At 35.2% G+C, this 15,844-nt stretch overlaps 1 protein-coding gene across 2 annotated transcripts in view; it reads left to right on the top strand.

The window, feature by feature from the left end:
• Nucleotides 1–15,844, top strand: part of LOC150095214 (serine/threonine-protein kinase Sgk2-like) — a 279,354-nt gene that overhangs the window by 91,105 nt on the left and 172,405 nt on the right. For both annotated transcript variants that reach the window (XM_090410485.1, XM_090410484.1), the window contains exon 5: nt 511–607. In XM_090410485.1, the coding sequence (XP_090266611.1) occupies nt 511–607 (97 nt within the window). The remainder of the gene's footprint in view (nt 1–510; nt 608–15,844) is intronic.

Genomic DNA, 15,844 nt, shown 5'->3' on the forward strand with positions numbered 1-15,844 from the left:
CTGACTTTTTGATCTTCACCTTGGGTCACTGGCGAAAACAACGGGGGCCATGTTTAACCGGGCAATATCCCTGCCAGCTTGAAATTCTGTCATGTTGTACCATCATTTTGTATTTTGGTTTAAGCCAATAAGAATACAGTTTGGTCGGCTAAATCCCAAGTTGGCAGCCCATTCTCGTTCATTCAGTATCCAGGTAGATACCCAACAGGGCGTACCATGAGAAGGTGAGGATTGGACATTAGGTCAGAAGCCCTGGTCAGTTCTTTGCATTCCTTTAAAGTTTTTAAAGCTATATGGAGGTCTCCTCTCAATTATATAGCTTTGACCCTTAAGCATCCCAACATGGTGAACATTAATAACTGCCAATTACCACTCTTAGTTATATTCTTTTTTTTTTTTTTCTCATTTTACATAAATTTAAAAAAAAAAAAAAAAAAAAATTGTGCTTTCGCAGCCATTTTTGAATCTTGCTCTGATTTTGAGATGAATTTTTTCTTTCTTTCTTTCTAGACCAGAAGTGCAAGAATTCTTAAATATACCACGAAATCTTTCAGAATGTAGCTCACCTGATGAAGACAATCTAGTAATGCCTGAATCTGCTGATTGTGTAAGAGCAACTTTTCATCCTACAGTTCTATTTGAAATTAAAGAAATGATTATTCTACTTCAGAATACCAAAGGCTTCATGCTGCTTGTTTTGAAATACATATCTCAGATGGTTGCTCATTGTTTTGCAGGCTAAGCAGTCCTGCAGGTTGCTTAGCATTATTTTGTCTGTTTTCTCAGTTTCCTCATATATTATCTATTATGATCATTGCCTGGAGGACAACTTACCTCTTTTTTTTTTTTTTTTTTTTTTTCATCTTCACATAAAGTTCAAAGCTGGATTGAAGCAAGCAGAATTTACTATTTGCATGTACAGTTTGAGTTAATAAAAAATGAACAAATGCAAATACAACTATGAATAATCTTAAAATTATACAAAGAGAATAGATAATTATGTTGAAGCATACTAAAATATGTTAATATAGGAATTTAAAAAATCGAAAGCTTCAAGCGTCAAAGTAAAAATAATAATGTTAAACTATATGCTTCAAAAGATATTTATGTGGAACATAACATTTTCAGCTTCTCTTTCCTTTGGTATTGCATGGTATTCAAATATTATGAAAAAACTTATGACTACTTACTGGCATGTTTGAAAAAAAAAACTGTACATTGAATTAAAATAATTAAGGTTATTTTAAAGTAGTCATAAGAGGGAACTTATTAAAAGTCATAATCTGCAACAGTTGTACTTAAAGATAACTTTATTTAACTTCACATTACATACTTTATTAAAAGTATGGCCAGCCACTGCACTCTTCATCATGAACATTGTTGAGCTCTTCTTTAAACAAATGACAACTTTGCCTAAACTTACTGTCACTCATTACATTAGGCCTGTAAACCTTACACAGGTGTCAGTGAATTTCTACAGCACTACTCTTTTGCGCCAACAAAAACCGTGTCATACCACAAGCCTCACAACAGGCAAGAGATTTTTTATTACAGCAATCAATATAAATTATTCATAGAAGACAACAAACAATGTGGTGAAAATAAAATTGTCAACAGCTAGCTAATGAGTTACTGTTTGTTACAACATATGTGCGACCCCCCCCCCCTTCCCATATCTTATTCAGCAGTAAATTGTAAATGGACCTTACTTTCTGGATGTGCCTCATATATATATATATATATATATATATATATATATATATATATATATTAATTAGATGCTATGAATAAGTTATGGGTATTTCATTCAGATCTTAGGAGAGGATGTGAGTGAGGCATGAATTGAATGCAGAATTAATACATGCTTATATAACCATGTTTAGGGATGAAGGTAGCATGACCACAGCCGTAGTGAATGAGAATATTGAGGAGAATGAATGCTCATTAAAAAAAAAAAAAAGTCAAAAAAATGAGAAATGTTTTATGAAGGAAATCAGCAAATGTAATGTGAAATATATAGGATGCATCCATAAAGTAAGGTCCGTTCAGAATTTACTGCCAAATAAGATATGGGAGGGAGGGGGTTGTTGTGCATTCGTGGTAGCATAGGATGACTCATTAGCCAGCTGTTAATCGTTTTTTTTTTTTTGTTGAGCCGATACATGAGGTTGGTTAGTCAGCCTACATGAGAAATACGTGTAGGCTGATACATGATACATACTACTCATACATGGTACTAATGTACCATGTATGGTACATTAGTACCATGTATGGGTAGTGGGTTGAAGGAGAAACTTGTTTACATTTGATTTAAAAGCCCTTTATATTGTATTGTATTCGTTGGGAAACACATCGGAGAGGGGGGTGAGAGACTGTTCTATGATACAGCAGTAGCAGGAATGAAGTAGGAGGAAAAGAAACTTGTTCTGTGGGTTTCAAGGCATACTGTGATGGTATGATGGACTGTAGCTGCACATGTTTCAAGACTTAGTACTGAGAGGGAAAATTATTGATGCTATTTCAGATGAACATTTGCCATGGAAATATTCATAGAATATACATATTGCAGAAAAAACAAATGCCTATGAAAAGTGAGTTGGTAAAAGATGGGTTATTAATCAATGTAATTGTCCTCCTCTGTATTGAAGCAAGCTTTCTGAGGGAGCTCACTCCAAATGTGAGAGCAATATTCAGTAGCTAGCAGATATGTGATTAACAGGTTAACAGCTGTTCAGAGTTTAAGTAACATATTGAGCAAAAGAGACATCCTAATTTTTTAGAAGCTGAGGATACAATGGTTGTGATGTGTTTGTGCCAGGAGAAACTTGATGTCAATGTGATTCCAAGAAGAGAAATCTCATCTTGTCTCTAAATTTGAGTGTAACAAAAATACTGGCAGAAAATGGTTCTTTTTTGTGAGAAATGAGACAGAACTAGGTTTTACTACCATTGAAATTGACGAGATTATCTGAACCCCCATTGGTGGATTGCTTGGAGATCAGAATTGAGTGCAGTGGTGATTGATGTTCTGTAGGCTGAGGTGAGTTATGTGAGTAAGGTTTGTCAAATGAAAGGGAGAAGTGCAATATCCTGTCATTTGCAAAACTGTGTATTGGGTTGGAGGTCTACTCTAATAGGTTCATTGATATATAGAAGGAAGAGGGTTGGTGAGAGAATAGAACCTTGTGGAACCCCAGCATTAGTTGAATGGTGAGAGGATAAGGAACCATCCACCATCACACATTGTGTGCATCCAGACAGAAACTGGCAATCCAAATGCAGAAATCCTGAAACAGACCAAATGATAGGAGTTTGTTTAGTAAGTAAGCCTTTGTGCCAGACCTGATCAAAAGCTCTGGAGAAACAAAGTACAACCACTTGAGATTTGCCAAACTTCTTCAAGGCATTTGTACAGAGATGGGTGATATATGTGAGTAGCTTTCTTGTTGATCAGCAGCAACATACTGATAATCATTTATTAGCTGGGTGCCTTCGATATAGTATAAGAGTTTGGAATTGATGATTCTCTCCATAGCAGATTTGTGATTAACAGGTTAACAGCTGTTCAGAATTTAAGTAACATATTGAGCAAAAGAGACATCCTAGTTTTTTAGAAGCTGAGGATACAATGGTTGTGATGTGTTTATGCCAGGAGAAACTTGATGTCAATGTGATTCCAAGAAGAGAAATCTCATCTTGTCTCTAAATTTGAGTCCTATCACTCACCTCAGTCCTATCTTAGATAGCAGTGAGGTGAGTGGATAGGGCAGTAGTTTGATAGCAGTGATTTGTCAACCTTCTTGGGAATGGGTTGAATATAGGCCAATTTCCAGGCTGTGGGATAGATACCAGTGGAGTAAGAGGAGTATATACAGGCTACATAGGATAGTAGTCAGTTCTGGTGCACAAACCTTCAGGACAATTGGAGGAATGCCATCAGGGCCAGGGACTTTTTTTGTGTCTAATTTGGTTAATATTTTTTCTGATTTCTTTCTCACAAAATGATGTAGGGAACATTATATGGACATCTGGAATGGTTGGGGGTAGTTATGTATGCATTGGAGGAAACATGTGAAGCCAGGAGATTGGCTTTTTCTGTGGGTGATGATGCAATAGAACCATCTGGGTATGATACGGGGTGAGAATAGTCATCATCATGCATATCAAGGATTTAGGCCTAGCATGGCCTGTTCCAGCCTTAGAAGTCATCGTTTAAGAGGACGTCCTGGTTTTCTTTTTCCTAATGGCTTGTACTTTAAGGCTTGTTTTGGTAATCTTTCTCTTTTCATTCTTTGAACATGTTCCATCCATTTATGTTTATAGTTTAATTTTTTCTATTACTGGTTTTTGGTTTAATTCTTTCATAATTTCTTCATTTCTTTTGTGATCAAATAGGGTATACTTTGCAGTTTTTCTCATAAACTTCATTTCTGCTGTTGTTAATCTTTGTCTTTTTGTTTTATTGTCCAGATTTCGCTTCCATACATTAAGACCGGTAGGGCTAATGTATTGTATACTTTTAGTCTGGTTTGTTTTTGAACTAGGTTTGGTTTAAATATAGAGTTAATTACATCTGTTATTTTTAAATATTTTGCAATTTTTACATTTATATCTTTTTCATTTTCATATGTTTCTTTTAACTTTGTCAAATGCTTTTTCAAAGTCAATAAATGCAATATGTGTTTCTAAATTATATTCTCTTCTTTTCTCTATTATTAATTTTAGGCAAAAGGCTGGGTCTATACATGATCGTCCTTTTCTAAATCCATTCTGTACTTCTAAAATAAAGTTTTTGGAATATTTCATTAGTTTGCTATTTAAGATTCTGCTATATATTTTGTAACAGGAATTTAGTATACTGATACCTCTATAGATTTTAGGGTCATCTCTATTACCTTTTTTAAAGATAGGAATCACAATTGTTTTTTTCCATTCTATTGGGGGGATATCAGTAGAATAAATTTTATTTAAAAATAATAAGAGTCTTTCTTTGAATCTTGTTTCTGCATATTTATATAGTTCTGAACCTAGTTTATCTTCTCCAGGTGATATTCCATTTCTTGTTTCTTTCAGTCTGATTTCTAATTCTTCTTTAGTTATTTCTTTTTCATTTCCGTTAATTGTTTGCTAGTTGTCTTTTTTAAAATATTTGTCTGTCCACAATTCTGTGTAGTAATTTAGAAATTCTTCTAATTTCAATTCAGTGTTTAATTTTATGTTTTCTTTGGTATCTGCATTTAAGTGTTTCAAAATTTTATATACATTGGGTCTTGTTTTATATAAATCATGTTCTAAATTAGAAACAAATTTGTTCCATGATTCTCTGTCTTTTTCTGACTTCTCTTTTAGCTATGGCTCTTATTCTTTTATATTCTATTTCATCTTCTAATCTTTTACTGCTTAACCATTTGTGATAGGCTTCTTTTTCTTTTTATTTCTTTCATTGTATCATCCCAGATCTTCAGTTTTTTCCTTTTATTGAATTTTTTGGTCTTTCCTAAGCTTTGATTTGCTGCTGCATTAGTATTATTTTTATATTAAGCCATTCTATTTCTGTTTCTTCATTTTGTTTTATTTTATCTAGATATTGGTTAATTCTTTGTTCATATAGCCATTGTACATTTGTGTCATTCAATAGTCTAGTTTTATAAACAAAAGTTTCAATTTTTCTTTCTGTTCTTGTTACTTGTAGCCATTTAGGTGGTAATCTTAATTTTATTTTAACAAGGAAGTGGTCACTGCTTATTTCATATCCGCTGTGAACTCTAACATCTAGTGAAAATTTTGATGTCTCTTCATTTAATATAAAGTAATCTAATATTGATTTCCGTCCTCTTGCTGCCCAAGTATATTTATGTATATCTTTAAGAAGGAATTCATTATTTTTAGGTTATTATAAACTACAAAGTCAATCAATTTTTTACCATTCCTGTTTAGAGTATGTTCTCCATATATTCCTATATTATTATTAATTTTCGTGTTTCCAATTCTTGCATTTAAGTCTCCTGCTAAAATTACGTAATCATTTTTATTTATTTCATTATACATGTTTTGTAGCTGATAAAAAGCTGATTATTTGGCAATAAATTCCAAATAGACCTTACATTTTGGATGCACCTTGTATAAGAAGATGGGTAAAGCAAAACTAGCATGGTGTATAATGGTGATGAATGATCTAAAATAGTTGGTGAATCATAAGAAAGAAAGAGGAGGAAACAAAAGAAAGTGAAACAGTAGATAGACTAAATAATAATAATAAATTGAGGAGATTGATGAATGAATTAAGGTCAGTGCAAGGTAGGATATGACATATACGACATTTAGAGAAGAGACCTTCGTAAGAAAGGATGTGCCTTGCACAGCGATCAATGCAGAGAGTAGGATAGAACATTTAGAGAATAGATTGACATTTGAATGTGGAAGAAGGAAGGTTTCCCCACACAACATTGTTTTCTATTATCTCAAAGAGAGACAGAGAGAGTGATGTTTAGTGGTAATCTATGATGATGTTCAAACAGACCAAGTATTTGAATGTTGTGGAGAGGAGAGAGAGATGAACTACAGAAAAATCGAATGACATGTCAGAAAAAATGATTTGTAAAAAAACGTGTTAATGAAAGTGACATGGCATTTCAGGTGTTGCAGGCAGTAAATCAGAAGAATGTGAACGTTAGAAAGATATGAAAGAGGTGAGCTGAGTAGGTCGATAGTAATTATCATTGGATAGCTATGACATCTAGAAAGAGAGGCCCCAACTACATGGTTGCATGGGATGAATTTGAAGATTGGAAAGAGTTTTTTTTGATAGAGATGGTTTGTATTTAAGTGGAAGTGGTAATGTGAAGCTGGGTAAGTTGCTGTTGAGAGAACTGTATGTCCCAGTGAGAATTTGAAAATTAAATGGTAGGTTGCATGTGTAAGCTACTAGGATTGGCATGAGGTAAATGGTGGTAGTATGAGAGAATGAACTTCACTGCAAACAGTACAGCCAAGTGTCTTATTGATTGAAATGGGGAGTGATTGCAGAAATAAAAAGGAGGGACCAGATGCGTGCTGTTATGTTTATAAACAAAAAAAAAGGAGAGGGCACATAGGAGGAAGGAAATGGAATTTATGAAGTTACTAAGGAATAATTACCTGAGACGGCATGCGATGGAATATACTAGGGATTTGAGAGGTCTCAATCTTGTAATTTCATCTGAGAATTTGTCTATAACCATTATGACTACGTTGTTGCTAATTGGTGAGAGTGATCATATGATCTTGACCTGGGAGGTGACTAAATGTGTGGAATTTTTAGATAAGAGATTATTGGATCAGTGCCATGGCATGTGAAACTGCAGTAACGAGAGAGACAAAGACTTATATGAAAACTGAGGTAAATGAAATGGAAGTGTATAGCATATTATAGAATCTTAATATGAATACAACTGTGGGATTGGATGGTATACCAGATCAAGTTTTATGTGAAGATGCAATGTCAGTGCCCTTGACCACATTGTTTAATGTAAGTCTCAGTTATCAATTAGTCCCAGAGGGAGTGGAAAGAGGAGAAAATAGTTCCATTGCATAAAGAAGGCTTCAAGACTGATGTAGCAAATTACCAACCAGTCAGCATATCAGGAGTTGTTTTCAAAGTACCGGAGAAGAGCAGAATACAGAAATGGACAGACAAAAATGGGATATTATATGTGGATGGGGACATGATTTTATGAAGGGTTGTGCACATTTTATAATACAGTGACAGCTGAGATGGATAAAAGTAATGGGTTTACAGTGATACTGCTGGACTTTGCAAAAGCCTTTGGCAGGATATCACAAAATATGACAAAATACCACATGAAATTTTAATTACTAAACTGCAGCACATGGGGGTGGATAGTTTGTGAGGTTGATAAGAGGGTGATTGATGAACATCTATAAGAGAACAGTTTATTCAGGAGTAGAGTCAAGAAAAAGGCATACGACTAGTGACATGCCATAGGCTCTGTTCTTGGGCTGCTGCTGTTGTTTTATTTGTACATTAATGATATAGGAAAGGATCTGAGAGAAACTGTTCAATTGTTTGCTAATGATGCAAAGTTGAATAGAGCAACAGTTCATACAAATTATGTTAAAATTTTGCAGGATGATTTGGATAGACTGGCAATCTTCGCAAAGTAGAATGGATGTCAGATTAATGTGGCAAAGTGTAAGGTTATGCATTTTGGGATGAAAAGATTCTCATCTGTATACCACATTTCTGGAATTGTACTTCACGAAATTGACAAAGCCAAAAATTTGGAAGTATTAGAGGATAGAGAATTAAAGTTTAGGGCTCACATAGCAAAAGTGGCTAATGCAGCTCATGAGATTACTTGGATAAGGAAGAATACTTTGACGAGCAAAGAAAAGCAGGTTATTATTCCTCTTTATTGAGCTTTAATAAGATCCCGATCTTGACTACTGCGAGCAAATCTGGGCACTAGCTTCTTGGCAATGAGGAAGAAGTGGAGAGGATCCAGAGGTGAGTGACCAAGATGGTTGCAAGTCTATGGAATGAACCTTATGAGAACTGGTTGAAGATTTGTGAGTTATGGAAACTGGTTGATAGGCGGAAAGGGGATGATATGCTTAAGACATACAAATTACTGAAACGTTTTTAGAAGATTAATTCAGAGGTAATTTTTCGAGCAGGTTTTGTGGTAGAAGAACAAGGGGTATATCCTTGGAAACTGAGCAAGAGTGTAGTTAGCAAGGATGTTAGAGCTAGGTTTTTTTGCTCTGAGAGTGGTGAATGAGTGGAATAGGTTTGCCAGAGTCTGCTGTGGGTGCCATACTGTGAATGAGATCAAAGTCAAGTATGATAGATACTGCACAAATGTTTTTTAGGTCCTCTCTCGATGAGTCTAAAGACTCCATGTAATAGCCCATTATAATTTATTTATTTATTCTTATGGCAAAAGCAGTTGCAGGTCAATGTCCATACCAGAAAGCCAACCCAGGCTTTCTGGTCTAGCCTCATCTGTCACTGCACGGATGTGCAGTGACAGATGAGGTTGCTATTGGAGGCCAATACCATGAAATTTGTTGCCTTGGGCAGTCTTTCACAATATGAGTGATTGTCTGGACTACAAGGGAACAGTCACAATAAGGATGGTCTGATAATCTCCATTTATGTAGTAGGTAGCCACATTTGCCCTGGTTAGTTCTGATCCTGTCAATAGATGACCAAATTTTCCTAGGCAGGGCAAAACCAGGCTGCGGCAGAATACCGAGCACAGGGATCTTCAACCAGGAAACCATTTGTTGGAAGATTGTTTGACCATTGTTCTCTCCACACACGTCAGGTGTTGATGGTAAGGCAGCTGAAGAGAGTTCGTCCATGGACCAGAAAGGGTTTTGTGATTTTAGGTGGATTTATGAGAGTCTGGTGCAGCGGCAGGAGCAGGTTTCTCATTACTTTATTAAATACTTTAATCGAGGCTTGTCTTCTCTGTATATTTAGTAGGGCAATGTTAGATAGGACAGGGGAGAGGGGATTCTTCTCAGTGGCCCACTAATTGTGCGCATGGCAGAGTTTAGCTGGTTGTCTATAATGTTAATGTGTGCCTAGACAGAGGCACAGTATTCTGCTGCAGAGAATGCGAGGGCTAGTGCAGACAACCTTAAGACATCAGCACCACAATCCCAGGTTGTTCCAGCTAGCCATGAGATGATATTATTTCTTGTTTTAACTTTGTTGGGCAGGTTAGTGATATGCCTTTTATAGGTTAGGCTTCTGTCAAGGCTCACTGAAAGGTATTTCGGGTGAGGCTCATGTTCTACCATTTTGTCACAGAAAGAGAGGATTAAGTGTCGATTCGTCTCTGCATTGTTCAGGTGGAATGCTGTGGACACAGTTTTTGTTGGGTTTGGCTTCAGGTATACCACTGCTTGAAGTATACCTCCAGGATGTTCAGGTCTTTGTTCAAAGTTGTTTTTAGGTTGGCAAAGGAGGTAAACTGTTGTAGGATATTTGCTTGAGCTGGTATGTGGTAAGTCAGACATGTAGATGTTAAATAGTAAAGGGGATAACACAGAGCCCTGTGGAAAACCATTGTGGAGGAATCTGGGCCTGCTCTTTTTTTCCACCAATTTGGACCCGGATCTTTCTGTTGGAGAGAGTGGATTCAAAAAGCTGAAAAGTTGTTTTGCACTTTGTGATATTGCTTATCTTTAGGAGGAGGCAGACTGTATCATAAGCTGATGTTAGGTTGATGAAAGTGACTCCAGATTTAAGTTTCTTCTGGAATACTGCTTTAATCTGTGTTGCCAGGACCTGCTCACACCAACTTCTTCCTGGCCTGAAGCCAGCTTGTTCAATCAGGAGTGCTCTTTCGATGAGTGGTGACTTCTGTTTAACAAGCATCTGGCTTTTTTTTTTTGAAAGTCAAAACATTTAATAAAATACACCAACTGGCATCAGCCATGATAGAAGTATCTCATGATAGCATGTTTCTAGCTAGTAAATCACATAAGACATGACTGTGAAAGTGAAGCAGTTTAGTCACCAGTTATGCATGTAACATGCTTATTGATTTTAGCTGATTGTTAGTCTAACTGTTGATGACAATTATAAGAGGAGATTGATTTAAATAAGTAAATTTTTATATCCATATGCTATAGGTTCATGGCAAAAAACAACATGAAAATGCATGAATAATAATACTGAACAGACAAAAATTTTCAATTTATTTCTCAGTATTATTTGGGAATTTTCCCTGAAATCCTAGAAATTATTCTGGAAAGCCACACCAGCGATTATTCATGAATTCCTACCATCCATGTTTTAAAACTCATTCACTAATGATGCATTTGCAGCTCACCAAGCAAAAAGTGTAGTCCTCATATCCATGTTAACCACTCTTCCTCAATTGCTAGGAATAATCTCTCTCTTCTCATTATGCAATTAAAAAACTGCTTTTTCATTCTTTAGTAACATATATGTTATAGTTATATGAAAATATATTTCTGTCATACCCCCCTCTTTTATGGAAATAAGAAGACAACTACCATGTTGGAATAATAACTTTCATTTATGATAAAATAAAGTTAATCATGCAGTGCTTCAGCCACATATTGAGAAACGTCCACATCATGTGGGAGGGATATGTAATTCTTTTACCTTTACCACACCTTTTGTTAGCCAGTAACTGCATCCCCTATAAAATAGACAAAATGTGACATTCCCCTCATCCTTCCACAGGATCACAATGAACTATTTCCATCCCTTATTTCCAGGGAATATCTGAAAAGATAGCTAAAACCTTTTCATAAATATAATTCCCATGCCAGTTTTAACCACACAACCAACTGTCAATTCTTATACATTCTCCCAAGGCCAGACTTCACCTGCTAACATATCCTGGAGCACATAAAGCTCCATGTTCCTGCAACTTAGCCTACTATGGACAGACTAGATGGTCTGTTAACATTTGTCTTAAAGAACATAAAAACCATATTCATTATCATTTATAGTATGTCACAGAAAAAAAAGTGGGAAGTGTATTGTCATTAGCATAGATACAGATTGGATTGTAGTCAACTTGAGATGATTGTTGGTTTACAGAAAGAAGAAAGTAGCTGAAAGAATTGGAGCCTGTAGTATCTCAGAATTAATTGCCAAGCTTCATAAAAGGTTATCTATCATTATTACATATGTGGTAGCTTTATAGTGCAGCTAAGAGGATAATACAACATTTGTCCAGTTGGAATGACCTTGCTTCAGATTCTGTCTAGGATGTGGAGAATATTTTTTTAAGGATTTTTCAAGTGAAGATCTCATTCATGGATGGCAAGTTTTTTCTCTCACAAAACAGGCACAGCAAAGAATATATGTAATTAACAAATCAAACATAATGGTGATGGATGCCTATATGAAAGAATTCCTTGCATTTATGATATTCCTTATTTTATACAAATTGATAAAATTGCACTAATTGAATTAAAGAACTTAAGACTTGCATCTGATTTCTACAATCTAAGAAGTCGGGTCTCATCAAGTAAGCCATCCTGAAAGTCCATGGAATAATTTGGAAGACAAGTTTCTTATGAAGCTAAATGTAAACAAAGAGATATCTAAAGAGCTTATAATGAACAATCTTTATTAAAAATAAAATGATTTGATACACTTCAACCTTCAAAAGAATATGTTCAACTCTCTTTGGTCACTGAAGTTCTTTGCTACTCACCTAGCCCAGGCTGTGCTTAGCATTGCACTAATGTGCAGTATAAGATTTTTAGTTCATAGTATATTTCATTATTTACATACATTATGGTTTGTATATATATATCCTAAGGATATTGGAAGCAGACCGAAAATGAGACCTGAGTTTTTCTGATAAGTGTAACTTAGTGGCCTTATGTATTTTTTTCCTTATGGTATCTTGTAGATTTAGCATGGTAACTCAAAGACAGACTTTCTTTTCAAGAAAGTGTCGACAAGGCTCCAGCTGACAAAATTCTTCTCTCACAAATGCAAAGAAGTATTTTTCGTTGATGTAGATAAATAACATTATGATAAAATAATTAAAAATAAAAGTGATACTAGCTTTTGAATGTGGCGATGCATACCAAGACAATTCTTACCAAATGCTTGTAATTTGTGCTGTCAGAAACTTTGACTTTGGTTAAGAAGTATGGGTTTCTTGACATGTAACATTTAGTTGCATGTGCACTAAAGTTCTTTGAAACTCTTTTTGAAAATAGAGTAAAATGTGATGATATACAATAGTTACTGGACTTCTGACTGTGGACATTTGGTCTGAAAAACTTGCACCCCATGGACTAGATTTTAAACATGATCTTTTTGTTTTTTGCATATCTGTACATGAATTGTCAGTTCATTTGAGTATTCTGTATCAAAATGCTGTATCTGTCTTGCACTGAAAATATAAAATGAAAAGAATAACCTCCAAACTAGGAACAATAAAATGTAGTCATATCCACTTTTTCTTGCACAAACTGTTTTATTATTATTATCATTGTTATTTATTACTCACTCCATGGAGCAGAAATCTTTGTCCACCATAACGTCAGAAAATCTGTCATTCACCACCCTCTCTGCTAGCACCTTCCATCTGCTCACACATGCCATTCAGAAATCCTATTCCTTGTTCCTTTTTCCACAACTTTCTAAAATGTCCTTTTGGAAGATTATTTTTTGTATCTATTCATTGGACTTCACATTAACAAGTTATATATGTTAATCATATTCACCTCTTTTTCTTCTGTTACCAAACTCTACAGATTTTACAAGACTTTTCGTTGCTGACAATTTACATCCCTAACACTACCTTTGTTATCATACTTGTTGCCCAGAAATATTTAAACCTTCAATAGCTGAAGTAGGGGAAAGTATAAATTAGCTCAAAGGCGACAAAAGCACTAGGTTTTGATGAAATAGTAACCGAGCTTATTAAATATGGAGGAAGTGAATTAACCACTCATATAGACGAGTTGGTAAATTTAATATGGGAAGAAGAGATGCCTGCAGAATGGAAAAAATCGCTAATTATTCCAGTATATAGAAATGGAAACAAAAATGAATGTGAAAATTACAGAGGGATAGTGCTACTTTTAGCAGGCCACAAAATTTTATCTAATATTATACTAAAAAGAATCTTGCCTTATTCTGCAGAAAATATAGGTGAATATCAAGGGAATAAGAGGGATGGCCTACATGTGAATGTGTTTGGTATCAAGAGTATTGAAAAACTAACAACTGGTATGAGACTTAACACAGAGAGTCAAGGAAACTAAATTATAATGGGAGGAATAGTGAGAATATGAGTGTAAGAATGGTAGTGTTATATAAATGCTAATGATGGGAAGGCATTATCATGGAAATGATTAAGAGGAGAGGACGATTTTGACTTTGTGTTCATCCAGTTCAGACCCATCAAACATCTGCAGACATGTCTTGTATAAGGTACTAGAGAAGAACAGAGATCTGCAAGTTGTCCAACTGTGTCGTGCAGACTGCAGACAAGAGTATACGAAAGAACATGCAAGTAGATAATTATGTCTATATACAAATGCTAGGAATATCAGACACAAAGGAATAGTTTGTTGTATTGGTGGATATGTTAGGTACTTAGATTGTAGGCATTAGTGAGACTTGGCTATCAGAATCAGACATTCTAACTGGTATTGAGTGTAAAGGATACAGTATTTTTATGAAGGATAGACAGGATAGGAGGGCTGGGAGCATGCTCCTAATGATATCAGATGACTTTGATCCAGTTCGTGTTAAGCCCTATGATTGTAATACTAGTAACAGTATTTCATGTGTCAGTGAGTTTGAAGTCATCTGATGTGAGGTGGAATCTAACAAGATCATATACACAGTGGAGAGTGATCTGGTGGATCGGTTGCTAGTGACAAAGAAATGCATCACCATATAAATGCGGTAGGTGTGTAAAGAGTAATCATAATGGGCGACTTTAATTATCCAAATATTGCAGTAAAATCTCATGAGAAGAATGAAATTTAATTTATTCAGCTGTTGCAAGACAACTTCCTCAAGCAGCATGTGACAGAAGGAATTCTAGGTCCAAGAGTGTTAGATTTAATTGTAGTGCCAGAGACTGCTTCAGTTAAAGATGTAATCAGTCTGCCTCCAGATGGCAACAGTGATCATGTGGTTAACTCACTTCGGAAGTGACTAAGTTTATGAATGTTTCGTTCAGAAAAGGTTACATGCTGAACTACAAAACAGGAAATTGTGACCAACTGAGGAGTATACTGAGTGCAGCGGAATGGTATCAGTTGCTGGATGGGAAGAATATTTGACAGTGCATGGGAAGCATTTAAAAAATAATTAAATAATGCAATATCTAAATGTGTCCCTAAACTTATAAAAATAGAGTAGGAGTTAGACAGATGTGTAATTTTATTAAGCAAAAGATTCATAAGAAAAGAATGATGTGGAAGGAATACTATGTACATAAGGATGATGTCCATTAGGAAAATTATAAGCAACAGCCAGAAGAGTCGCAACTGTTTACAGAAAGCTAAGTCTGGGTATGAAAAGAAACTGGCTCTGCATGCTAAACATAACCTTAAAGATTCCTGCGGAAGTTTCTTTGATTAAGAAGTTCAATATAATTATTATCAGATTATCGTTCTCCATCTATAGAAAACCAACAAACACAGGAAGATTTCTGCAAGCTACTTCACATCACCCCCAAGCAAAAAATAGGCCTAATAGAAACCTTAAGGGATAAAGCATACAACATCCCCAGTACAGAAGAAAAACAGAAAGAAGAAATACAATACTTAACACAGATCCTACAACTGAATGGTTTCAATACTAAGTTAATTAAGAAAATTCTCAATACAGCACCTACAAAAAACTTAAATAAACAAGATTTCAAGAACGCAGTCACCTTTCCTTATATCAAGAATGTAACAGATAAATTAGCCAAACTTCTCTACAAATACAACAACATAAAAGTGACTTTCCTGCCACTTGGAAAAATATCAAGATCTCTTCATCCTCTGAAACCTCCACATCACCTAATGAAAAAACCAGGGGTTTATAATATTCACTGTTCCTGTGGCATCTGCTATATGGGCCAGACGGGGAGATCAGGAGAAATCTGTTTGAGCAAACATCAAAAGGACGTACAAAATAAGAGAGAACATAAATCGGGATTGGCATTTCACACAACCTCTACCGGTCATGATGTACTCTGGGAAAGAACAAACATTCCTATATAGATAAGAATTGTTTCATAAGAATATTCAAAGAGACAGCAAATATGATTAAAATTTCTACGCAATGCAACAAAAACCAAGGTTTGATTTTAAATCAAGTTTG

The sequence above is a fragment of the Typopeltis vanoorti genome, chromosome 20 (assembly GCF_054136105.1).
Source record: "Typopeltis vanoorti isolate ZY-2024b chromosome 20, IOZ_Tvanoo_1.0, whole genome shotgun sequence".
Lineage (NCBI taxonomy): Eukaryota > Metazoa > Arthropoda > Arachnida > Uropygi > Thelyphonidae > Typopeltis > Typopeltis vanoorti.